General features: G+C 46.0%; 1 protein-coding gene across 3 annotated transcripts in view; it reads left to right on the top strand.

The window, feature by feature from the left end:
- The window catches only part of EML4 (EMAP like 4), a 157,429-nt gene that overhangs the window by 54,586 nt on the left and 75,304 nt on the right, over positions 1 to 27,539 (top strand). For 2 of the 3 annotated variants that reach the window (XM_066595575.1, XM_066595577.1), the window contains exon 2: positions 25,088 to 25,270. In XM_066595575.1, the coding sequence (XP_066451672.1) occupies positions 25,088 to 25,270 (183 nt within the window). Of the gene's footprint in view, positions 1 to 6,630; positions 6,902 to 25,087; positions 25,271 to 27,539 lie in introns of those variants that run through there. The other variant, XM_066595576.1, reaches the window with a different exon arrangement.

Genomic DNA, 27,539 nt, shown 5'->3' with positions numbered 1-27,539 from the left:
GGCGAGGGCGGCCCGGGATCCTGTGTACACAGCCCTGTGCTGAACATACACACATTAGTAATGGAAGGCCAATGGCTGTTTACAGAGTATTACAGAGCATGGGAAAGTAACCGGAGGTGGAGGTTGCACTATGTGTGTGAAGGCCCATTTACACCAGCTGATCGCTAAAAAAAAATCGCTAATCGTCGATCATTTTAGCTATCATCGGCGTGTCTAAACGCATGCCCATCGTGCGCTTTTCGGGCACTGTTGGCTGATTGTTAAATTCAGTCCAACCTAAAAATCGTCATTCACTCTTATCAGCAGTTCTCCATGGGGAGTGCTGATAGCATTGTCTCCCCGTGGAGAACAAAGGATCTGAGCGCAGATAATAGCCCTCGGGCTATTAACTGCATTCAGCTGAGGCTTCATTTGCACACTGAATTGCTATTAGGTAGCTGAGTAGCTACTTAATAGTTTATGCAAAATGATCGCCCTAAGCGGTCTCAAGCTGTTTAAGCGATCTTTTAGCGATTGACTGGTGTAAGAGAGCCTGCAACGTTGCATACCCTGTTGACAGATTTTATTTGGGGGCATGGGGTGTTGTAGTGGTGAACCCTCACATTGTTGCACTTTTAGCACACCAGGGCTGGTTTTTGTTTCAAGGGGTTGCCCAGTTACAAACTATTGATGGTCTAACCTTCCTGTGATGTCTGTGCCTAATTGGAGTATGTGAAAGGCATTATGATGAGACAACCCCTTTAAAGTGCTCCTGTCGTCTCTTCTGACATGTTTAATAAATGCTTGTATTTTCTCGGGATAGGTCCTCAATAGATCGGTTGGGGTCCGCTGCTACCGCTGATCAGCTGTTCAGGTGCTCGCTGTCAGTGCTACTGCACAAGGGTACGGAGTGGAAGCAGATGGCTCCAGCGCCTGTGTAGTGGTCGATGCTAGTAACTGCAGGCGCAGTGCCTTAGAAACAATGGGAGCTGCCCTGCAATTTCTGGGGTCGGCCACCACACAAAGCTCGGAGTGATCTACTTCCTCTCCGTACACTGTATTGTGGCACTGATCGGCCGGTGTGAAGTGGCAGACCCCAGCAGATCAGCTATGGATGGCCTATCCTCAGGATGGGTCATCAGTAGCAATTTCCTGGAAAACCCCTTAAAATTTACAGGAGGAATAACTAACGAAAAGATGTTCCACAATAGTTTTGGGGTCTCGCTGTAAAAGGGACTACTTGTCTGACTCCTTAATAGAAGCGGCTGATGTTCTCCCATACCCCTGCACTGTATGGGACAGGACTCTGCAGAAGCCTTCGGGCTGTTCTCTTGGTACGGCGTCTCCCGTGCTGTAAGCTATTGTAGGGCGAGGAGTCCCGCAGCGCTGCCTAATTACTCCGGCTTCCACCTGTCGCTGTGTTTGTTAAAGGAAGACGCACGTGTTTTCCAGAGGAGCTCTGAAAGAACATCCTGTTTTGCATTTGTGTTCCCTGGGACTGACAGGTAGCGTCATCTGTGCTGTAAACTATGGGCTTTGTGGATTCAGTGGAAGCCTGATGAATTATAGTCGCCCATCGTTAGATCTCTGGAAACGTAGGTGTCATAAAGATCTCTTAGTCTTTGCTAAATATGGAAGACACATATTCCACTGCATATCTAGCGGCGCACGCTGCAGTGACCCTCTGGTCCTGGACGATGGGAGGGGCGCTTTGAGCGAAGTCTCAGGCGTGATGTCCGATTTCTCTATTTCTTGTATATGGTCAGTGGATAAGAATTCATAGAACCGTATGCAGGTTTAGGCTGCTCATACACGTGTTCATAAAACGTCACGTTCAAAATTGCGGTATTTTGCCACATTTTCAAGCGGCGTCTCTTAACGCACCCGATCGTTGTGATTGCTGATGAGGTGCGTTAAAGTGCAAAAATACAGCTGACTGTGATCATATTGCGGTGTTAGAAATGCCACGTTCAAGCGCAGATCAATAGGGGCGTTGTACCGTGATTAGAGCAGCATTTGAAACACTGCGCTAATTAAAAAAGTGTAAAGTTTATTTTGTTGAAAACCCAATTCACGCATTCTGTAGTTTGTTGCAGATTTTGTATGGAAAACTTTGCAACAACTTTGCTACGTCTGAGCAGAGCATCCTGAGGCGAGTGCTGCCCCCCTTCTCCTTTCTGCTCTGTTTTCAGGTTCTGCTCTGGAGGATTTTATCAAGACCTCTATGCAAAGCCCCTTTTACACGGCTCGATTAGTGTGCAAATCGCTCGTCACATTGAGCAGTACGCACGATTATCGTGCCGTCAAAGACCGATCTGGTGCTTTCACGCAGACCGTAAAATCATCATTGGTCTACCGCTGCATCATTCATGCCGGTTTACTGTGAATGGAGGCGGGAAAACCAGAATGATCTCCAGCCTGCCCCTTCATTACCTGAGTGATCGCTGTCAGGCGCCTAACAATCGTCCCGCGTAAAAGGGGCTTAAATTGACGTCCGAGCAGCCACCCGACTAGAAGATGCCGGGTTTATGGGCTCAAGGAATTTCTGCATCTTCAGCTTGGCGTAAGGGTTAAGAGTGCTTTTGTTTGCAGCTTATGAAATCTTTAAATGTTTCCTCGGCCTGCCTTTTGCTCGACTTGCAGGACCAGCAGCGCCGCGGGCTGTTTTTCTTCACGTCTCCTTCCCAGGAGTATTCACGAGATAATGGGCAGGACCAGATTTTAATCATTATAGAGGGAAGAAAACGTGTTGCTTTTCTTTCACTTCATTTGAGATTTGTTGACAAAAGAGCGAGGTGCCAAGACTGCGCAGCCCGCCCGCTGCCAGGGTGCCTCTTAAAACTACGAAAACTCCTGCCAAGGAGATATTCTAAGAAAGTAATGGTGTGAATTATATGGAAAAGTGCCTGGACCGGGGCAGAGCGCTGGGGGCCGTGTTACTGGGCTGTGAAGTGAATTATATAACTAGTGTGTGCATCTCATCTGACAGGGCATTCCATGCTATTCATAGCTGGCGAATCTTCTTACAAGCATGTACACAAATAATTTCTTAGGTTCAGGGAGAACATTCTGCTTTTAAAGGATTTGGACCTTTAACGCTGGCAGGAAAGTACTGGATTTTACTGCTAGGAGGTCTTTGCGCTTTTGTGTCCTTGGGTCAATTAAAGATCATTGCAAGTAGAAATGGTGAGGGGTCATGTGCCGTTCTGTATCATGGAGTTCTAGGCATAAATTTGGTGGTTGACTTTGATGTTAGGAGTTATCACCACACTTTGAAGAGGTAGTAAACTATTGATAGCCTATCCTCAGTAAGTTGGCAGTTCGTTGACGTGGGTTCGCTCGAGCACTGAACGGATTTCTACAAGAAGTAGACAGCTCTGTTCCCGTTGAAGTGGCGAGGCTTGGAATTACAGGCAAAGTTCTCATTCACTGTAGAGGGGACAGCCGTTTGCTTCCTGTAATAAAAGGTGATCCCTGGCGATGGACTTCCACCAATCTACTGTTAATGACCTGCCCTGAAGATTAACGTTTATAGTGCCGGTTGACACGGCGATTTTTAAAGCAACCGTCTGGCTTGTCCTGGTTGATTCTGCACTTGGTTGATTCTGCACTTGGTTTGCTGTCTTGTGCTCCAGATCTGGCAGTTTCTGGGTTCTTCAGTCTTCTAAGATGCTCACACAGATTTTCTGACTACCTCCTGCACGCTGTGCATCGTTAGCGCTTCAGTACTCTAAATTTCATGCCGCTTTTGCAGTGTTGGTGAGTAGAGTGATGCAGCCATCTTGGCGGACCAAAGTGGGGGTCTGGGCATCGGCAGTCATAGCAGAACCCCACAAAGAAGGTAAATTTTCCCCTTCCTGCCCTGAGACCAGAATTACAAGTTATCACCCTATCCTCAGGATAGGGGATAACTTGCTGATCTGTGGGGGTCTTATTACTGGGACCCCCACTGATCCAACAGAATAGGGGTCCAGTGTCCCTGTCCTCACTGCAGGCTTACTGCAACTCTGCAGTGAGGAGGAGGGAGCGATGGCCGTGCAAGCTCATTTCATTCATTCTTAATGGAAGTGCGGAGATGGCCAAGTGGCAAGCGCTCGGGTATTTCCATCAGCTCCATTTGAAATGACTGGAGCGCTGATCGCCCATGGTGACCCCCTGTTCTCAGGATTGGTGGAGGTCTCTGCAGTGACACCCCCACTGATTAGCAAGTTGCCCTCTATCCTGTATACTGTGTATAGGGGGTATCTTGAAATTGTGGTACAGCCCCCTATGACTCAGTCGCTTTACCACACTGGGTTCATCTGGATAACTGCAGTCATTTAAAGCACGCATGTCCGCTCCTGACACGTTCTAGTAATTTGTGCTTCCCATGAGATAACCCTTTTCAAGCATCTTTTCTTTGATGTCTGCACCGTACCATTCCTCTGTCGCTTCTCCTGGAAATGTATGACTAAATTGACAAATGGGAGTTGCCAATCATTCACCTTGTCAAAGGTGCGTGTCCTTGACAAGGTTTTCTGGTTTCATAAAGAAATCTGTCAAAATTTCGGGCAGCTATACCATAAATATGGGGTTTCATTGCATCTGGCGTCACTTTAAAACCATAGCTCGAACACATCTGGAATAAGCAACGGTTTCCTTATGGAGCCCTAATAAGTGTAGTGTCCATGGCTATTGCCTTAGAGGGGCTGGGGAGGGAGTATTTGGCCCTCTCATAGATGAGATGTGTATCTGCAGTGCTGACCTGAAGAGGTATGTGGGAATGTACAAATAATGCAGTATATAACCTCCAATTGCTCAGGGATTGTTTTGACATCTAACAGAATTCCTGCTGCCAGCTGGTCGTAAAAAGCAGATACCAAACAGAGAACACATGGAGATTTCATCCCGCATCAAACTGCAGGGGAGAGGAGGAAAGAAGCTGCCCATCTGACATCCCTAGAACTTGTCCTATAAATTAATCAGGTGTTCTGGTGGTAAGCCCCCCCCCCCCCCCCTCTAACCTTAATTATCATGAAGTTGTAGAGTTAAGTAAGCCTTTCTATCATGTAAATATATCACACTGCTCTTAAGTCAAAGTTGGGTGATTACTTGTATGAATGCAATTCCAGCTGCCAAAAGGGCTGCGACCCAACTTTCCCCATTTTACTAAGAACAAATCTACATGCACTATCCTACTAAAAGTGATTGGACAATGGAGCAAAAGTTAAAAGTAGTATTTATTTCCATATGTTAATACTTAGTGGGGCTCCTTTTGGCCCTAATGACATTGGATAATCTCTGTGACCTACTTTCTACTAACATTTGATACACTTCAGCTGGTATTTCCCTCCATTCATCCTACAAACGTTCTCTCAAAGAAGATAGACACTGTTCATATTTCCTGACCCGACGTTCCAGTTCTTCCTAAAGATGTTCAATAGGTTCAGGCCAGACTCTGTGCAGCCAGTCTAATCATTGGTTTGAGGATACTGATGTTCAATGTAAAACAGTGTTGGATTTGTGACAAGGCGCGTCGTCTTGTTGTAAGTATGGCCGGCCATTCCCAGAGTATTACCACATTGTCAGCAGCACATTATTGTCTGGAATGTCAGGGTACACATCCATGTTCGTGGTTCAGCACACAGGACTTGGCTTATACAGCACACTTTCTTCCTATACCGGTTTGGGATATTGGGTCACATTAATCTTGTCAAATCTGCGACTTCTCTCATTACTTGCCAAATTTAAGAAGTTATTAGAAAATGTCTCCCAAGTTTTACTCAAATTTATGAAAGTGCTTATCCCACCAAAATGTATGATTGTGGAGGGTCCGGGCACTTGGGACAGCTAGGGATCTCGAGAGCAGTGCGCAGAGTCTTCTTGCCACTACCCCCGGTGCTCCATTCACTTACCCGGGACGGAGGGAGATAGCAGATTGCATTGCATGGCTGCATCTATAGGTTGTGACTGCAGCGATGGACACGTACAGCCGCTGCATTCAGGAAGGGGGGTTCCAGCGGTCAGACCCCCGACAATCACACTTATCACCTATTCTGCCTATAGGTGATTAAAAAGGAGTTATCCAATCCTCATTTAGAGGGCTTGTACACTTGAGGATCCTCATTGCGGTCAGAGCTGGAAGTCAAATAGAAGGCTTCACTCTTAATTTGATTTCGGTGGTCGGTTACACTTCGCGCCCGACCACCAATGACTACATCCCACCCCCGCTGAGTAAGAAGGATCAGCTGATCAGTGAGGATCCTGAAGGCGGGCGATGCCATTGTTTTGGCATTAAGCCCCCTCAGTACAAAAAGAGTTAAATAACACGTCCGGCTCTGCTACATCTGTAGATATTTTAGTGTGGTAATGAACGTGACAAGTATTTTCACACTTTTTAATGAAGTCATAATTACAGCCTGGAGCGGGCAGCGCAATTCTAGATGAATCAGCGGCATTGTACAAGTGGCAATCCCCGAGGAGGGGGGTGTATATTTTTCAAGTGTTTTCATGTAACTGATAGGCAGTGTAGTAAGGGAAAGGCATTTGCCTGTCAGGATGACTGTGTGCCTGGACTCCTGACATTTGACTCTCATTACTAGCACCAAACTGAGATTTGACTGTCTCCTCCCCATCCAGCCTCTCGCTCCCTCTCGCCGGAGCGCAGCACAGAGGAGCCGGGCAGCAGCGTCTTCTCCAGCCTTTCTTTGTGCCAATACAGAAGTGCTTTGTGGTAGGCCATCTGGGCCCAGAGGATTTCCTCACAATTCAAAGTATGACGTCTGTCGCAGCGCACGGGGATTTGCTGTGAAGCTCTGGAGGTTGCGAGGAAACATTGACAAATTCGACTTTAGGACGTGTGAAATAGGTGCCAGGATGGAAGCCAGCCTGCCTGACCTCACGCCTGCGGGGTTTTCCTCCACACTCCGGAACCTGAGCAATGGTAACGTAGTAGTATTAGCATATGGAACCGTGCTGGCTTTGTCACTTAAACCCGAAAGCGCACTGTGCCAAGTGACAAACTCCTCTCGGATGTCTAACTTTTTTTTTTTAATTACTTTTAAAGTTCTTTAAACTTTTTAGTTAATGGTTATTATAGCCCAAAATTGGCGCAGCTGCGTCTTTTGAACGCGGGTCGGAGCAGCAGGGAGGTCTACGAATTTTTGCATATAGTCATTCAGCTGAGCCGTGTTTACAAAAGAAGGAAGTCTGTCTCATGGCATTGCCTCTATATGAAGCATGACACCTAGGACTTCCATGCATCGGGGGGCGCTATATTTAGAATACTTTCTCTGTAAGCACCGTGTAGATCCGTACGTTACTCCATACTGTCTGCTATGATACAATGCGATGACCCTTATATATAGGCAGCTGCCGGCGTCCTCTAGCAATCAATCTCGTGCAAGAAGGAAGTGGACGTCCAGCTCTATCCTGTTCCTTTTGTCTGGAGATGGTCGTCGGGCCACCATCACTTAAAATCATGGGGTGCACAACCTGCGGCCACTTGTGGGTAGTGATGTCCCAATCTGGACGCAGAAACGCTTGTCTGTGTGTGGCGGCTCGCATGTACTTTCCATGTCTATCGAGAGCCGCCAACTGATTGCTCAAATTAGTGATTTGACAGTTGTCATATGCAAGCTGGAATCCAAAGGGTTAATGGGTGAGAAATGGTGCATTGGTTACTTTGTTTCAGTTTAGTGAAACAATGCAATTGATAAGCAACCTCAACGATGGATGGCCGACTGGTTCAGGGTGATTGGAGGCGGGCGACCGGAAGATCTTCAGAGCGCTTCCCCCTCCGTTCACCTAGGAGCGATAATCATCCTATACAAAGCCACCTTAAGATTGACCGTTGCCTATATTAACAGGTCTGGGGGGGGGGGGGGGGGGGGGGGGGGGGGGGGGCGCTAGAGAGTCTCTGCCACCGTACAGACTCCATATACCCAAGGCCTTGCATTCTTCTGAGGCTTGATGAAGATTGCAGTGCTGTATACAACATCGCCTCTGACAGTGGAGCCACATTGAATGGTGCATGGCTTTCATTGATTTCAATGGAGCCTTGCAGACCCGCGCTCTATCACGGTGTTAGAAATCGCATCGTTTTGTTTTTTTTTTGTGCTACCTGCTCTAGTTTACCACGATTAACGCACCTAATCTCTATGGGGTGCGTAAAAAAAAGCGCTGACACAGTAACCTGCGTCTGAAACCAGCAATAAAAGTGCAGCAAAAACACCGATCAAAATCATGGTGTTTTGCCAACTGCATGTGTGAGGGTGGTCTATGGGTACGCACACGTGGCGGAGTTCGCTGTGACTTCCCATTGACAGGGCCAAATCCACGTGCCGCTCGCCACCAGAAGGCAGCGGTTTTTTGACTTGGTTCAGAGAGGTGGAATTCATGCACGCAATACCTTGCTGAGTTCTGACGCGTGGCTGCGCTTAAGGTCATGTTCGCACGTGGCGCAGATGCTGCAGCATGGACTTAAAATCTGTCACTGAAATAAAAAAAATGCCCGCTCAATTATTTCTATTTTATCTTCCCCCCCCCCCCCCCCAATCATGCAGAATTGTACCGATTTTGTCCTAAATTTGCATCTGTAGAATTTGCAAGTGTAAATCTGCTGCAGGCATGCGAGGGGCGGCATTTAATAATCGCTGATTCCACACAAATATGCGCTATGTGAGCGTGCAGCTGGGTGGGATCCAGGAGCCACACGGGGTGGGTTTTTCTGTGGATCTCACACCCATAGATTGAAGGGGACAAAGCCCACCACAATCCATGAATGGGCATATCCACAGCTTGTTTGGTTTTCTTTTTCAGTGCCCTATCATATCTTATGCTGGAAATTGCTACAGATTTGCTATTTGAAATCCGACACCTCTGACTTTTAGCCTAAAAATGGTTGTCCCCGCTGTACGGAGAATACTGTGACCTCGCTATGGAAGATCCTTGTGCTTTCATTCATTTCCTGTCATCACACGGACCTTTTAGCCTCGGCACACAGCGTGCCATCTGCACAACAGCTTGTATTGTGGTGGCGGCTGCCCATGTGGCCATGTCCGTCATACGGGAAGCGCTCTCACCCCTCTGATCTGTGAGAGGCCGCAGAGAATCCCTTAAACCCTCCTGGAACGGCACAAGCTTTATTTATGGGGGATCTCTGACAACAGGACAAAGGCGCATTCATAAATCACCCCATCTAACGGCGGCCCGGTGGTTCTCTATATGTAGATGGGACACTTCGGAGTGTCCCGGATCCTTGTGTAGAAGCTCTGCAACTTTTCGATACTTTTTTTTTTTTTTTTTTTTTTTTATTCTGTTCTCAAATCCTCTGTCAGTGAATAGAAACTTTCATTAATGGACACTGAAAACTACTTGTATTGGGATACATCCAAGTTGGTTGTCACTGTCCTTAATATATATTTCAGTATTACTGTAGGGAAGCGCTGCGCTTGGCGGCCGCAGTACATTATGGCGTTCCTAGGATTCGACCGTTAATCTGTGCTTAGAGCGCCTGTTACATCCGTTGGGTGGGATGCCATGTGGCCATAGTTCTGTGCAGGCAGGATATGCTGCACCGCTGGTACACACAAAGGAAGGAAGTGGTGGGTGGCATTTGGCGCAGCGATATGAACACTAAAAAGCCATTCAGAAGCTCCACATGTCATTATTCACCAGGCTGATTAATGGCGGTTTAACTGTAAAACGTGACAAGCCTTTGAGTTTGTCGGAAATGAACGTGCCTGAGGTTGATTGTGTCGACCGGCTTCTAATAATAATTTAATCGTAAAGATTTTTTTTTTCTATCCTTAAATGGTTGCATGGCGAAGTTTTTTTATTTATTAAATCCTTTATATTAAAAAAATAAATAAATAAAAAAATTAAAGGGGTTGTCCCGCGCCGAAACAGGGTTTTTTTTTTTCAAACACCCCCCCCCCCCCCCCCCCCCCCCCGGTTCGGCGCGAGACAACCCCGATGCAGGGGTTAAAAAAGAACACCGGACAGCGCTTACCTGAATCCCCGCGCTCCGGTGACTTCTTACTTACCCGGTGAAGATGGCCGCCGGCATCTTCTCCCTCTGTGGACCGCAGGGCTTCTGTGCGGTCCATTGCCGATTCCAGCCTCCTGATTGGCTGGAATCGGCACGTGACGGGGCGGAGCTACACGGAGCCCCATTGAGAAAAGCAGAAGACCCGGACTGCGCAAGCGCGTCTAATTTGGCCATTAGACGGCGAAAATTAGACGGCAACCATGGAGACGAGGACGCCAGCAACGGAGCAGGTAAGTGAATAACTTTTGATAACTTCTGTATGGCTCATAATTAATGCACAATGTACATTACAAAGTGCATTAATATGGCCATACAGAAGTGTATAACCCCACTTGCTGCCGCGGGACAACCCCTTTAAACTACTCTGGCAAAAACACATTTTTCCATCCCTGCAATCCTTACCTGATTTGCCTGCCTTTCATGTAGTGCTGCCTCCTGTCTGATGCTCACCAGTCACCGCCTTGTTGCTGAGATTGTCACTGCTCACTCAGTTTATGCTCTACTAACACTCCCATAATGCATCAGCATAATATCAGATAATTAGCTACAGCCGGTACCATCACTACTACACGGACATTACCATCTATATTCTATACTTAACGAAAGCTACAGAACATAAGTATGCAGCCGGGAGGATGGGCTTCTTCATTATAACCCTGATAGGAGCCTCTAATCAGAAACTGACAGGATTGTCTGTCCCTCTCTGCAGAGCTTGTGTGGTAGGGTCCGTGATAACAGGAGTTATGCTGACTAGAAAACTGACTAATTTGAAAATACATAAACCCAAGTAAACCAGAGCTGGTCAGAATGAGCTCACATAACCAGCTGAGGCGGCGGTGCCAGGAGTGTCAGAGAAAGGAATAGCTAACCAGGACAAGGTGTCCACAATGCTGGAGCTCCACAACCCTGTAGTAGATGGACGCGACTGTGCCTAATACAGCAGCTCTACTGTTTTCGCATGACTGACCCAATTAACGGATTGATGGTCTCTCCAATGGATAAGGGCATCAGTTGGTTTTCTGGAAGTCAGCTGCATGGTATTTGGCTATTGTTGTCCAATCAGAGGGGCGGTTAATATGACACCATTCCCACCCCTTTGCAACAATTGGCCTCTGTGAAACTATCCCACTAGAGTCTAAATCATGGCTGTTGGTATCTGTTCATCCACAAGGCCATTGATGGGCTCTGATGTTGGGTGATGAGGCTGGACCGTCAAACAATTTTTTTGGATCACCTTTGTGCATATTGGCAAGGGGGGAATGGCCAAAGTCCCACAAGCGCTAAAGTCCATGTTCAGAGTGTAAAACCTGACCCGGACTGCACAGAGATCCATAGTGGTCAATGTGTCAAGATACATCAGTCTTTTATTTTTTGGCACAGACTGGGTGGGTGGGTGTGGGGGGGGCCTACTGATGTAACCAGATGTGTGGACTGCATACAGATTCCATACGGAACCGCGCACGTATGGAAAGTCCACAGACGAGCTTTTATACTCTTATGCCTCCTCTCTTATGTGACTGCAGGACTGGACTGCATTTGCTTGTCTGTAACCACGGAGACGCAAGGGTGTACATAGGAGCTGTGTACGCAACACGATAAATGATTCTTTTTATAAAGACTACAAAGTCGCCTCATTTTTCTTTATCATTCATAAATTTGTGTATGTTTCCTTCTCTTATGAAAGAGGTTAACTAAACAGTTCTGCTTTTTCTCTGATGGGGGGGGGGGGGGGGGGAGGGGAGTCGGACTTGTGAAATCTCTGGGGAAAATGAAACAACTGAGACAATGGGGTGAGGCGGGGATACATCTGTTAAAGTGCGGTGGACGGCTGAGGCTTATTTCCTTAAGGTGTCGGACATTTTTAAGTAGCGACCGTATTTTTCTTGTAAGCCGAGACCGTACTTGATTAATACTTCATTCAGTGTTCGCTTCTCGCTAATACGGGGAAATTTGTTTTTTTTTCTTTCATTTTTTTGAGGAGTTAGTTAATAAGTAATTTTCTATAAATCTTCAGAGTAGTTGCGATAAAGCTGTGATCATAGAGATTTCCTGCAGACTTCCCGGCACCCGTCCAAATGAATGTGTCAGCAGTTTATAACATTTTTCATTTATTCATCCCTTTGGGGAAATGTGTAGAAGAAAGACATGTAAAGCCAGTATAGAGCCAATACCATGATTTCTTAAAGGGGATTTCTAATATTTTAAAGGGATTGTCTGGCTTCTACATGAGATTTTTAACAAGTGCATGTGTGTTAAAACGTTCCCGTCCGGAGCCCCAGTGATCTATCACTGCAGCCCCGCGCTCTTCCTGATGGATGTTGATAAGGCACGATATGGCGCCAGGTCAGGGGGGTTTGAACAGTTATGCTGTGGGGTCTGAGAGGTAAGTACTACTGGATTTGTTCTAACAAGTGTAGTTATCATTAAAGTGCCATACAGTAACCAGACGACTCCTTTACACCAAGTGCCCCGGGCTAGAGAAGGGGAAGGCGTGCGTAGAGGAGCCAGGGGGGGGGCCCTCACTGTCACCCTCTCATGTTGCCGCCTCCTCCATTGTCACCAACCTGGTTTCCACTCTTACAGGCAGCGATGCCATCCCACTTATTGCTATAGAGGAGTAAGCTAGCGCTACCCCAGATAAGGGAGACACTGGTCAATGGCTTTATACTGCATAGAAGGCAGAAGCACTCACAAATGGTAATGCAAACATTTTTCTTATTGTGCAACTCCAGAAAATTCAATGTATTGGGTCAGCATCTCCCTTTTCAATCTGGGGTATATGTCATAGGGTCCGCTGGTCATCAGGGCTGAAGAAGGGTCAGTGACCAGAAACGTTGCATTTCCCACAATCGCGCTATATATATATATATATATATATATATATATATATATATATATATATATATATATATATATATATATATATTATATTAGCGCAAAAAAAATTTATATCTAAACGACGCCTCGTGTCCAGGATACCACTTTAAAGAGGGATATATAATTTTTTTTTTTTTTTTTTGCATTACTATTTGTGGGTGCTTGCTGCTTATATTTTAAATTACCTTCTTGCTAATATGACCACTGGAGCCAATTGCTTGCCTTACCGTGTGTGGTGGGGGGGGGGGGGGGGTGTTCTCCCACCAGTGTCTCCCACCAGTGTCTCCCCTGAGAAACCCTTTTTAGATGGGGATTTACATGCCAATTTTAACTTGTACTATGCTGGGGTCAGACATGCTCCTCCTCCTGACTAATTTGGCAATCTTTTGGCAGACCATATGCTAGCTCACTGCATCCAAGTCGGCTACAAGATGCCATAATTTGCACCACAGTTTTTAGCGTCCCTGGCATAAATGGCAGTAATCTCTCCAGCTACTGCAGCCCGTCCCATCCTGCTTACACCTGACCAGTTTTTTAGGCGTTGAGCTTCGTAAAGTTGTACTTTACTTTTTTTTAAATTTTTATATGCAGCGGCATTCATCAAAATTTGTCTCCTGTTTACGCTAGAAAACTGCTGCCGGTGTTTAATTATATACAGTTAAGCAAATATGCAAAATTTGCAGTAAAGACTGGCTTCAGTTTCTACACTTTTTTAGCTGAAGCTTCATGTAATTCCAGTGGCCTTCTCAATGTTAGGGGGATTCGTGCTTCGTATAACCTCACGTTTCATCGCTTTATGTAAGGCTCTCTTGTGTCTGGATAGAATCTTGTAGACGTCTGCACCTCGGATGTTGACAGCTCGCTCTACAGCTGGTGCCATGGCCCCATCCTTCTTGTTCCAGCTGTCCATACTTGCTGGGAATGATAGTGATGAGCTGGGTGTTTAGGGTCCAAGCCTCCTGTGCAGAAGGAACCCGCCTCGGGTAATCTTGTTACTACTTGTATACAAGTCTAATAGAACTATATAGCAAATCAGATAAGGCTTAAACCTTGTTAGGGTTAAAGGGGTTGTCCCGCGAAAAAGTGGGGGTATACACTTCTGTATGGCCATATTAATGCACTTTGTAATGTACATCGTGCATTAATTATGAGCCATACAGAAGTTATTCACTTACCTGTTCCGTTGCTGGCGTCCCCGTCTCCATGGTGCCGTCTAATCTTCAGCGTCTAATCGCCCGATTAGACGCGCTTGCGCAGTCCGGTCTTCTCCCTTCTCTTGGGTCTCGGCAGCAGCAGAGTTCTGGCTCCGCCCCCTTCTACGCGTCATTGCGTAGCTCCGCCCCGTCACGTGTGCCGATTCCAGCCAATCAGGAGGCTGGAATCTGCAATGGAACGCACAGAAGACCTGCGGTCCACCGTGGGTGAAGATCCCGGCGGCCATCTTCGCAAGGTAAGTAAGAAGTCACCGGAGCGCGGGGATTCGGGTAAGTACTATCTGTTTTTTTTTGTTTTTTTTTTATCCCTGCATCGGGTTTGTCTTGCGCCGAACGGGGGGGGGGGGGGCTATTGAAAAAAAAACAAAACCCGTTTCGGCGCGGGACAACCCCTTTAAGTTGGGCATGCAAGCTTGCCAATAGGGTTTAATAGTGCTTTATCTTTTCTGCAAGGGAGATATTGGAAATTCTAGTACAGGGTTTTCCCAAAAATAAGCCCTAGCCCGACTTTTCAGGATTTTTGGGGAGTCTTGAGATATAAGCACTACTCTGAAAATAAGCCCTAGCCAAATTACATGGGGATAAAATAATAATAAAAAATTAATACATTACCTAGCAGGCTCAGTCTAGATTCTTATCGCTGCTCTCCAGAGTCCCAACATGGTTCCCGCAGTCCTTGGCTGGCCACTGCTCGGCGAATCAATGTAGCTCTCTATGAACCAATCTGATTGGCTGAGCAGCGCTCGCAGAACCTATCACAACTATCGATGCAGCACTTGAATAACCAATCACAGCAATCGCTGTTTGGAGGTGGGATTTATGAATCCTGTAGCCAGGAAGCAATCCTCTGTGGCTGGCCGAGGACTGCAGGAGCTGCAGGGACCTAGACCGCCACTGCTACGCAAGTAAAATAAGACCTCTCCAAAAATAAGACCTAGTGCCTCTTTTGGGGCAAAAATTGACATGTCTTATTTTTAGGTAAACACGGGAAACACAGTAATCTGTATCTAATATCCTGGTTCTTGTGGTTCTTGTACAGCACGGCAAAAAGTTCTGTTTTTAAAAATATTAAACTTTACAAAATGAAAACCTTTCCCAGATCTAAAACGCTCGTCTGAGAAAGCCCCATTGAAATCAATGGAGGTTCAGTACAGCGTTTTTAGCGGGCATTTCAAAAGCCTGCTAAAACGCTGTGAGTGGTGCCTTAGTGCTTGTGTCTAGTTGACCCGCCATACTTGCTAGGATTGCTAAACTCCATGCAGATGTACACCAGCACCATACATCCATTAGGCTGGGTCCACACAGGGCGGATTCGACTTGGAATTTCCGTACAGAAACTGCGCACATTTTCAGTAGCAGCAAAGCGCATGAGATTTTCAAAATGTAATCTTGCCCCTCTTAGTAACGTTTGAGCGCTCATATTGGCATGAAGTACTAAGATGGCAGTGACTGAAGACAGTCTGTATCCCCTAACGGGACACATGAACAGGGGTTCTTTTCAAGAAGGGCAACCTCTATAAAATAGGTGTACAAAAAAATTGCATCAGACGCTCCATTTAGTGTTTTTGGTAAAAACTACGTGGGCTGCATAAAACATCCATGAACTGTTATAAATAGAAAAAAAACTAAAAATGTAATTGTACTAAAAAAAAACAGTTCTCAGGTGTTCAGGTGTTATGCTGCTTACTGATCAAGCACTGAATGAAGCATTGATGCAAAAAATAAAAATAAAAAAAATTTTCAGATCACATTCTAGCCATGTGTCAAGGGTATAAATAAATAAATCTTGGTATTTGTATAGAGCCAACTTATTCCGCAGCGCTTTCAGGTAATTTATTATTCTCATTTTACCGACCTTGGAAGGATGAGTCAACCTTGAGCCGGCTACCTGAATCGTGCGGGGATCGAACTTGCAACCTTCAGGTCACAGGCGAGAGCTTACACTCTGCGCCACACGAGGCTCTCTGAATGTTTTTGGTTTGTGTTTTTATAAATACAAAAAGTATGCTGTGGAGGGTATGCTTTCTCCTTAGGGAGAGCATCTTGTGAGGAGACTTGTAGAAGGTCATGCATGCTTCTCTGGGAAACATGCAAATAAGATGGAACAATGCCTCTACAGCGCCACCTATTAGAAGACAATGACTGGGGGGAACATAAGCCAAAGCCAGAGTCTGCTCCTGTACAGACTGATGAGGGGCAAAACCCCCAAAACTGTGTATAGTAGGTTGCTGGCTTGACTATGTAAGAGGCCTATGATGTAGGGTGGAAAGGGTATGGTTTCTCCATAGAGAAGGCACTTAGTGATTGGTAGATGGAGCAATGCCTCTAGAACGCCACCTATTTGCATATTTATACAAAAAAAGTTAAACTATTACTTGACGAACTTAGAGTATAATTGGTCACAAGTAGTTCACAAATGCGTACTTCAGACTGCTTGACCTTCCTTATGTTTGTGTACGTTTTTGTGTTCTTAATGGTCTTCAAAAGCGCAGCATACGTTTTGCTTTTGATATACCCAACATAGCGTGTGATACGTTCTTACATTGGTCAATGGGGAACACTAAGGCCGGCCTGGCACGACTGGATGTAAGTTGGGGATTCCACAATCTGCGTCTGCACGGACGTTCCGTGGTAAAACGCGGCCATTGAAAGGCGTGCAATTTGGAATCTCCCTTCACACTTGCAGATATGAATTGTGTATTCTGTGAACGGAAGAAATAATGCAGCATGCTCTATTTTACAGTGGAATCGACACGGACGGCCTCCATTTATGTCAATGGAGGCGTCGACCCGCAGCCCTTTCACAATTCTCACCACGTGCCTTTGATGTGAGAGGTGAATGTCTGCTGTGAAGGTGCATGAGGGCTGACCGATAATCTGCAGTGGAACAGCTCTCCATGAAAAGAAACCAGGGGGCTACCAGATATGTCTGAAACATATCATTGCCCCCCCCTCATGTGTATGGGGCTCCGAAGCAGATGGGTGGTCCCTGCAGCTATGCTAACTAAGGTGCATGGGAAGAAAAGGCTTCAATTTGCACAGTAATTTCTGGAATTGGACCATCGCTGATTGGCAGAGGGTTGTCTTCTCTGTTAAGCCACGTTGTCTTGACATGGAATTTGTTCTGATATTTCTTGCCTGACTCGCCAAACTCCCTGCAACCATTGCTCCCTGTAGCATTCTGTGCCGCTCATCCATGTGGAAGGCACTCTGAACCGATCCGGTTAGGACTCCATCCTTGCAGATCACGTACAGCCATACATGCTGTTTGTCTTCATTGGGGCAGATGGGATCTTCCAACAAGACAGTGTGAAATGTCACACGGCTAGGAATGTCCAACACTGGTTGGAAGAGCAAACCAAGACTTGTTTGGACAGCTGTCAGGCCCTTAAAGGGGTATCCCCATCTCTGCTTTTCATAGCAGAGATGGCAAACAGCTGCCGTGGCTACTGGCCACCCATCCAGAGCCTACGAAAAGCAGAGTGCTTACTGCAGCACAGCTTCCATAGGTCTCATTAAAGTGAAATGAAGCTACCAGGATGGCATAGCACAGCATGCTGCACAGTAGCTTGAGGAGTTGACTTAGCTCCCATTCACTTCAGTACAGAACAGCACTAAGCCCTCAGCTATTTCCACTAGGGAATTAGAACAGAGCTGCCAGGTTTTCCCATCTTGCCTTTTAATGGCCAACAGTCCTCCCGTGTAAAAGCACTCTTGGATGTAGTTCAGGGCGGTAGTGGTTCTCATTGAAGAGACCCAGGTTACCATATAGCCACTCATTCCAGGCAATGCTCCCTGGGACAAGAGTATGCAAATGAGATCATGTCAGCCAAACCAGAGACTACTCCAGAAGAGGGACCCATCTGTAGATGGGCTTTCTTGGAAGGAAGCAAAGCACAATATGACATGTCATCCTCTGTGCAGCGTAAGAACATGAGCTTTCAGATAGGTGGAAATCTCTCTATATATCCATCTTCCATTGTGTTGTGAGAAGTTCCTGAGAACTCGTGTTTTGAAAGCCACCTAAATAAAGCCGCAGATGACTTGTTACTCATGCAGCCTGATCCATAAAGCCATGACAGCCAGGTCTGCGGAGAATGCCAGGAAGTGTCCAGGCTTGTCTGCTCCCAGCACCTTGTTACATTCTTCTGCTTGGAAAACTTCAATTAGTTACTGTATGTGGGACTCTCTGAGAAAAGAATTAGTTGAGTCTGCACAGGCTTTGTGGTCGGAGGCCCCGACACTCGATATCCATACCTGTGACGAAACAGAACGTGTTTACATTGCAGAGCCGTCTCGTGTTTTAGAATTAAAGGTGCCTGGCTGTCTTCAGCCGTTCCAGAGAAATGAGTGGAGCAGCAGGGTGCGTGTGTGACCACCACCTTGTTCAGCACCAGGTTTCCTGATTGGTGGGCATCCTGGGGGTCAGGATCCACCCACCCAATCAGTGGGACAATCCCTTTTTTTTAAGGAGGCTTTCCAGGTCTAGAATAATTTTCCCTTTTCATAGCATAGGTCATTAATGGCGGATTGATGGGAGGTGGCGTGAATGGGAACTATTCTTGCATTACCATTTTGGGCCTCTCCACAAAGTATAGTTACTGCTCTGTACAGGGGGACAGCCAGCCCGGTGAACAGCTGATCGAGCAAGGTCCCGAACCACAGACCCACGCCAATCGGACTGGTCATGGAAAAAAAGCCTCACATGGCAGCGTGCATGACATACGTTGTCAGTGCAAAATTGCTGCCCTACGCGGCTATACCCCCCCCACCCCAATGTGATTTTATTAAGGCCTTAACTGACATAGGGGGCTTCAAGGGGACGCTCTGTAAGGAGAAGTTTTGGTGCGGGGGTACCTGGCTTAGAAATATTTGACAGCAATGTTACATGACTCGATTTGGCGACTTGCGCAGTTTAGGTCATGTGACTTTGTTTTCCTCTTGGAAATCTGTTGACGTAGCAGATTTGCTCCGCCGTGTAACTGTCCCTGGTCTTCCATGGCGTGTGACTATCAGGCTTCAGTTTTGGATAGGTGATCCGTTGGAGGAGCATTGGGTTGCACATAGTGTGAGGCGCAGAACATTCCTGCACAGGGGAAAACATCTCGGCCTAACCTTCCGTGAGCGCGATGTGCTTGACACCATCACTTGTACGCCAGGGATTCTGTGCCCCGGTCTAGTGTTGCAAGGAATCTTTGCCCACCCCAAGGCTTTGTTAGATTGGCAGATGGCTTACAGACGGCTTTACTCTGGTTTCCTCTGGATCAGAACGCGGTTACTATTACTGCTCATGACTGATGGATCTTTTGTATTTTTGTTGACCTAAACCATTAAGCAACCTTAAGATCATGTGACATTCCAAGTATAGCGAACCCTTATGCCAGATGGTCAAACTGCTGAAGAGCCGTCGGAGTGTGATACTCTATTAGCATTATACTAGCTGCTAAATAGCCTACTAAAGTGTCAAGAGGGCGGAAAATGGGGGCATCGTGTTGATGCTCTAATGTAACAGATTCACGGAACTTGATGTCAACATGCACGAACTCTGACAGGCCCTTCACATATTACGCCGGGATGATTATTGCATGGGCACAGGGGCAGTATTTGCACACAACTGGAGGGAGGTAATGACGCTGCTGCCTCGACATTGCACAGCAGCTCGGGTTGGTAACGAGTCCTTTTGGAAGTGAATGGGACCCAACCTGTAGTACCAACATAGGCCACTGTGCAATGTATGGAGCAGTCGTCTTACTCCTGCAACAAAATGGCTAGAAGTGGGACAACCCCTTTTTTTAAAAGGAGACTCAGCAGTTTAAATGTGTGTGAGCTGGCGAGCTGTTCTAAAGCATACCTGTATGTATGCTGTCAGTAGCACCAGTTTGTAGAAAGTGTTATTCCCTGGGCTGCCACAAGGGTCATGAGGTTGGGACTTTTCTCTGAACTTCCTTTGGTGAGCTACTGCTTGACAGCTGTAGCATCCAATCAGGAGACTGCTACAGCTATCGGAGCAGCTCATTGGAGCGTCCCAAGGGCCCTGCAGAAAAAAGTTCTGGCCTCATGGCATTTGTCAGCAGCTAGAAATGTTTCTGCACACTGGAGATACTGACGGCATGCATACATGCAGGGACGCTTTAGAACCGCTCCTATAGGGAGCTGTCGGCAGTTTTTCAGACCTGCTGACGGTCTCCTTTTTTTTTTTTCTTTCTTCAAAGTACTGTCTCAAGGAGTCAGAAGACCTCTCGTAAATGTGATCAAAAATCGTAAGAGCCATTACATTTCAGTTACGTTGACTCCGATCCTATTGTATAGAGACAAGTAAGGGTACCTTCAAATGTAGTGGATTTCGACATTGATCCTCCGCTGATTTCACCCCTTCGATTGAAAGGGTGACGCCCGCTGCAGATTTACATAAAAAAACCGCAATAAATGGTGCAGATCCCCAACAAAATCTGCTAGGTGTGAACGTTTAAAGAAGGTACAAAATGTTGTCCTATATAAACAACCTGCAACGTTTTCACCATCCTGAAGCAACCTAAAATCCCCTCGTTCCCTGTAGGTGATTTGTGATAAGTGTTGGCTATGCGTTGTTACAATTCTGCATTGCGCACATTTTCTGCATATATTTGCTCTCCTCGATCTTCCTGACACATGTACTCTGCGGTCTGGCACCTCCGCTGAAGTTTCTATTCCATTCGTACCACGCGGAAGCCCTGTATATGTTTAATTTGGTGTTAAATACACATGCATTATATTATTAACATACCTAGACTGAAAATCCACAGCTGCGCTCCCCTAATTGGGACTACGTGAAGATAATTCCTCTACATACTTTGTCTTCACCCGTAAAGGTTTTCTTTACTTTGGCAGCTTTTACTAAATCTCCAGTGTGGAAGACGTAAGTCACGTCGAGCATTAGTACAGCTGCAGCATCGGCTATATGAATAGCTTTCTTTTACCGCGTTTGCTGCAAAGAGGAGATTTTCCACCAATTAGCCAACGCCGATCTCTTGACTGAACCTCTTCCAGCTCCGATGACCCAAGCCTAGACCTCCGGGCTTCGTGTGTCTTTCATTGTGTTTATTTACTTTGCCGCTCGTGACGCAGTGCAGGGCGGTGAGGTGGTGCTCGCTCTCTAGCGGTCATGCTTCATTTAAAACTATGCAGTTCAACTATTTTGCCCTTTGCTTTCCTCGCTTAAAGGGGTTCTTTGCTTGAAACAGTCCATTTTTGTTAGCGTCCCTCGACAATTTAATTACAAGATATCCATCTGATATTGGAAGTGTTCAATTTCCCTGCAGCATCACCACAGGTGAAATGAGGCATTACACACGGGTGGTCCTCCAGAGAGTGATAAATTCATTCTCGATGCTCTGTGCCATCATGAACTGGAAATATTGACCCCCATATCCTCAGAATTCAATGGTGTGGTATCTGAATAGGTTTTAGACCGTCTAGGGCCTGCTTCACATGGGCATCGACAGCGGCCGAAGGAGACGCACAGCTGTGTTTAATCCCCCCAAGTGCAGCGGCAAGACTGGGAGCGGCTTTGGCAGAAGACACAGACGACGGCGGCAGGAGAGCTGGAGCAGTGAGGGAGCGGTGGCATTGCCTCACTGCAGGGGATTCCTCCAGTGTCGGCAGGATATCGCACAGTGAGTGGAGGTGGCGGATACCGGTTGGGCAGGGGAGATGAAAGTGGGGCGACTGCTCCTGGAAAACTCATTGCTGCAGCGTGTGTATTAATTTTTGCCAGAGCTGGAGGGTTAGGGTTTGTTAGATTATTAGCTCTAAATGCTTCCATGTTACAGCTGCAATAGGCATACATTATGGGCTGTAAGGTTTTTCATAACAGGAAAACTAATCCTGCAGCCCTGGCTAAAATCAATACACAAGCTGCTGCTAGGACCTTACAGAAGTCAGCCTATCCGGTAGCTAGGGGTGTGACAGAGGCGTTCCTCCATCCAAGCCCTGTCACACCCCTAGCTTCAGGTGGTCCTAGCTTCAGGTGGTGACAAGGTACAATAATACTGAGATGTACTTGTAGACATTATACCTACCCAACTAAAACTAACTTATTGCATAACTCATTCTATTGCGGAAGCTTTGGTTGCACTATTTGTTTGTACTGTATGAAACTGTTACTTTGTTTCAATCCTTTTGAATTCACCTTGCATTGCAATGTGGTTCTTGTGAATTGAAGAATGTAACCCATAACTTTTTTGATTGTCTTTTTCTCTGTAAAGCCAGTTGATTTTTAACAGTATGCATGAAATTGTGTTGAAGAAAAACTCAATAAAAAAAATTGGTCATCTGAATAGCCTCATAGGCTGCTATTGGGCTGTGTGCTGCCAAGGGAATGCAAGGGACTGCACACAGCCCGAATATATGGTTGTCTGAATGGGCCCTTAATCGCATATGGAACTGAATGAACGCTTACTAGATTTTCTACATGTATATCATAAGCATGCATTTTAAAAAAAAAAATTTTTATTGCTACAAAGTAGCTGAGTTCAGGGATGAAAAGTTTTAGGCTACCGACTCATGAGTGAGTGCGGTTTTTTTGGCCAAGAAACTCTGCTCGATATCTTAACTCATCAACGTGTGTTTCAGGGCATCCTCCGACACGGCTTTCAGTCACTCTGTAGGAACAGCAAGTCTTTCCCATGGGAAGTATCGCATTTGCATGCACACCGTGTGGTGTTTTACTGCCCCATTGGAAACCTTAAGTGATGGGTTCCAAGGAATACGAAATGATAGGACAAGCAGCTCATGTATGACGCCATTCAAAAGAATGGGGGTTGAATTCATGTGAAACGTGTGCGTCTCGCAACGCACCAATCTTGTGTGAGTTTCTTGGTTGTATGAAATCGGCCTTACGCTTGCCTTCCGTATCGTTCCACCATTGTCAACGCTCAAATCCGCAGTTGAATGCATTGAGCGGACTACATAGCTGGGCATTTAGTGAGGGGTTTGACTACTAAAAATAAGAAAATGTTGGGGAAATTTAAAGATCTAGCCTGCATCCCCAGACTCGGCGGGTCAGCTACTTGGAGACCACAAGCTTGGCTTATAGGGATCGAAGTAGCTGACCGTCTCTTAACTGGTTACTGGAGACAACTGGTTTAAGGACTTCTTGGTCCTTGGCATCATTTAAGGTTTGTGCCACAACTATACTTCCCTTTCCTCAGGATAAGTGATGTCTGTTGGGGGTCTGCCTGCTTGGACTCCCACCGATCACAAGAGCAGGGGTCTTCAGTGTCCCTGAATGAAGTCGTGCGCATGTGTGCGCCCAACCGCTCCATTCATTCCAGGTGGATTGCCGAGATGACTGAACACTTGGACTCTTAACTCCAGCAATCCAGTTGACATGAATGGAATGGAAGTGTGCACCCGTGACATCACACCATACAGGGACCCTTGGAGATCCCCTTCTTGTAATCACTGGTCCCAGTGGTTGAACTCCCAATGATAAAATGCTCATCCCCCTATCTTGAAGGTTTTTTTTTTTTTTTTTTTCATGCGACAACCCCTTTAAGATGCTTATTTGATTTATGTCCCCTTTTAATGGTAGTCATGGTCATGTGCAAAGTTACTCTGTTATAAATGTGTAGTGGCCATAAATTGCTCCCATAAACAGGAATGTATCTGGGCCGGCTCATGCCGTCGGCTCCTTCTAGCTTTTCCATTAGTTCCTAAATGTATAATAAAACTAGCTTGGTGCATTAATTTGACTTGCAGAGGTTGAGTTCGGGGAGTCTGGATGCAGAAGCTGTAATTCCCCCTTTACCTCTGAAGAATAGTTTTGACTGCGCCAAGTCTCGTCTGCTAATCTACGTCTTAAGTGGCCGAGCAGATTCTTGGATTCCTTCTTCAGCCTCGTAGATTGAGGCCATGTGTCTTGCCGGCAGATATTTTAAGTTAATGATTGCGATGCGCAGTAAACGAGCCTTTGGTAAAATTAACAGAATTTACGGACTGATGTTAAACCTGAAATACAATTTCCATTACAGATGGGTCCAGTATATGAGGACTATGCATGTCTAACTGGGTGGATGTACATATCTGAAGGGGCGGCGCTATATGGGCCTAACTGTAGGTGCAGCAATCCTTTTTGGGTATTGTAAATGGTGAACTACTTGTACATTATAGCGCAGTACAGATGCAGCAGAGCTCGGTTTGTCAGTGCAGCAGAGCAGAGCTCATTTGACCCTGTAGGGCAGATTTATATGGCCTGAAATGGAGCATGAAACAAGACTGACAGCCAATTAATCACAATGGTGCTGTGATTAGGTGCATCTTAACCCCTTCCAATCCATTGTCTGACCTCTGAAGACACTATGATTTAAGGGTGTACAGCTCCGATGTTGGAAGACGTCCGTTGGGGTTCTCTTACTGTATGTTGCCAGACTCTCTGCTGTCAGAGCCTATCCAACGAGTCACCTCATGCAGTACTGGCTTTAGTCAGCATATTGTATAATGGCAGAAAAAGAGTAAGCCCCCTAGGAAAGCCAGGATACAAATTGGATTGGAAAGGGTTAATACACTTTCTAGACTTTTTTTCTTACTGGTGCGCCCTTCTCGTTGGCTTCCCCCTTTGGCCGGGCTCACATAAGCATAATATGTGGTGAATGGAGTCGATAAAAGTACATTCATTGGTCCACTTGCGTATATTCATTGTGTATAATGGGCGTGTTACGCTCTATCTTACCGCATAAGGTGGCATCCGCCATATATGCCAGTTTTCCGGCGCAGCGAATGGCGGAATTGTGGCTCGTTTGACTTGGTAAATGGGCCTCATTGAGGAGGTCCACAGGACTGCAGAGTTTCTTGAGCCCTCAGACAGGCTGCTCTACTGTTGGCCTCACTGACCATTATAATCCTTTGCTATGTGCCTGTTAAATTTTTATGCAAATTTTTGTCAAAACCCCCCAAAAATTACATATTCGAAGCAAAAAATCTTAAATGTCTCCTCCTCTTTGTTGTACAGATGATAGCATTTCTGCGGCGAGTACCTCCGATGTGCAGGATCGCCTGTCTGCCCTGGAACTGAGGGTTCAGCAGCAGGAGGATGAAATCACCGTGCTCAAAGCCGCCTTGGCCGATGTGCTCAGACGTCTGGCCATTTCTGAGGATCAGGTGGCAACTGTCCGAAAAGCACCTCCAAGTAAAGGTAATTGCTTTTGGTTTGTGTTAAAACGAAGTGCATTATGTCTTTTTGTCTTGGATGAGAATGGGGGGAAAAAAGTCAACTTTCATCTAGAAACAGTACCACCCTTATTCTCAGGCTGGGTCTGGTATTACAGCTCAGGCTATGTTTAAATGAAAGGGCATCTGCAATGCCAGATATGCAAAAACTGGCATGATTTATGGGGAAAGGGACTGACTTTTTTTTCTCTTCTTTTTTTTTTTTCTCCCAAGAACCCCCAAAAATCTAGTAAAAGCCAGCATCATTATGCAATGAGAAGCAGTGCTTACCTGTTTATTCACCTGCCAATCCACTCCCTGCTGGTCTGTCGGGTGCTGCTGCGATTCCATGCCAAACTCCCTGCTGACCACTGTAGCCAATCATTGTTCAGAGGTCGGGTTGGGCAGGTAATCGCTGTAGTGCCACAAGACCTGCAGGGAGCGCTAGAACAGGTGAGTAATACTTGGTTTCTCATTTTATTTATACCTTTTTGGGGTGGCTCAGAAAGCCCTTTGGTTTTCTTTAAGAATGCAGGACTTGTGTGATAGATGACTTGCAAGTGATTTACACTTGTCTTCCATTTGCACTTTCTCCCCCCCCCCCCCCCCCCATCCCTAATTTACGTCTTATTTACAACCTGTGTGTGCTTTTTGCGCCTGGTCCAGCAGTTTAGTCTTTGCCAGAAAAGGGTGAATAGTTTAATTGGAGTGTGATTTTTCAAGCAGTTTAAAAAAAAAAAAAAGGTTAAAAAAAAAAAATAATAAAAAAATTGGTGCGAGCTGTAAAATTTAGTTTTCATTGCTATGGCGATAAACTAGGGACTTTAGTACTTTGGATCATGAGACTTTTCTGTAGAAGTGTTATCTGGTGTTCCAGAGAACGAGGAGTTAATAGGTTATGGCCGCTAGATAAAAGAGTTTCTGCCTTTTCGCCTCACTGTAAAAGTGCCGCCTGATCCCGTTCAGCGGGGATATCGGGGGATGCAGAGGTATCTGTAATATTTGTTTCCTGCATGGGCCTATTTTTGCTCAGTCCAAGTTTCCTCTTCCTCCCCGGCTCCGGTTCCTCAGGGATCTAATGTCTGGATGGGAAATGCAAACTATAAAATCATAGACTTTGCAGAAATGATTCACGTAGAGAGGTCACGGCGGCTGCGGCACTATGGGGGGAGGGAGGGGGAAGTATCTGTCCTCGCTACCAATCCCCGTGGTCATATTGATGCCACTTGATTGCTGTGAGCTGGGCTTCCCGCACCCCTGGCAAACACCCGATGGGCTGACCCAACGCTTACCCAGCAAAAATAGTCGCCATGCAATACTACATACTGCAGGGGAAAGGTTTAGTTAAATGGACGTCACTTAGGGTTCTTTTATACAGAGCAATGGTTGGCGTAGTTTGCTTTTAAACAACGGCTGTTTACACGCACAAAGCATCGTTAATAGTTTTTAGTCTTATTTTGTGTCATGGCTCACTCAGTCCATCGCTGGTTTGTCGGGAGTTTAAAAATGTCTGGAAATGGTTTATGAATGACTGAAGTGCGATCGTTCTCAGTAAGAGAAACCAAGTAATCCTGAGGATATACCTTATTAACGGTTAACAAAAATACATGATGTTAATGCGAGCTTTCAGACCTCACATGGTTCATCAAGGCATAATGAAATGGATCCAAAGATAGATATATATTTAGGACAAGGCACAGACATGGATGTAGTATCCTTTCAAGGGCAAATTAATCACAAGAGAAATACAAACCTAGATGACAGGGTTTTATGGGCCCTGAATTAGTGTTAAGAGATCATCAGGTCAGCAGTTTTATCTGTGTTTATAGATGTCTCTTACTTCCTAGTCGCCATGAGTCCTTTTTGAAGAATTTAACCCTCTGTTGAAAGAGTCAAAAGTTGTTATAAATTTGTATTCCCGAATTCTTCTATGGCTTTATCTGAAATTGCCTTCTCATCTTCTAAGTTGTGTCCATGACTAGAGAAGTGCTCCGCCACAGGGAATTCTGTCTTTCTCTGTTTAATTATGTGGCGATGAGACCTCATCCTCGCTTTAAGTTTTTGTCCTGTTTCTCCAGCGTAGAGGGCATGCACAGGATCAGGTACACAGCATTGGACGTAGAACATGTGATCCCCGGGATCTTATAGTCCTGCTGTGTGTTGGGGATCCGTATGCTGTGTCCGGTCCGTACATGTGAGCAGGTCTTGCAGCTCCTTACATTACAGGAATAAGTTCAGGGGGCAATGCACTCCTG

This window comes from Eleutherodactylus coqui, chromosome 3, assembly GCF_035609145.1.
Source record: "Eleutherodactylus coqui strain aEleCoq1 chromosome 3, aEleCoq1.hap1, whole genome shotgun sequence".
Classification (NCBI taxonomy): Eukaryota; Metazoa; Chordata; class Amphibia; order Anura; family Eleutherodactylidae; genus Eleutherodactylus; species Eleutherodactylus coqui.
Note: the sequence above shows the minus strand (reverse complement) of the source record. Positions and strands in the feature narration are given on the sequence as shown.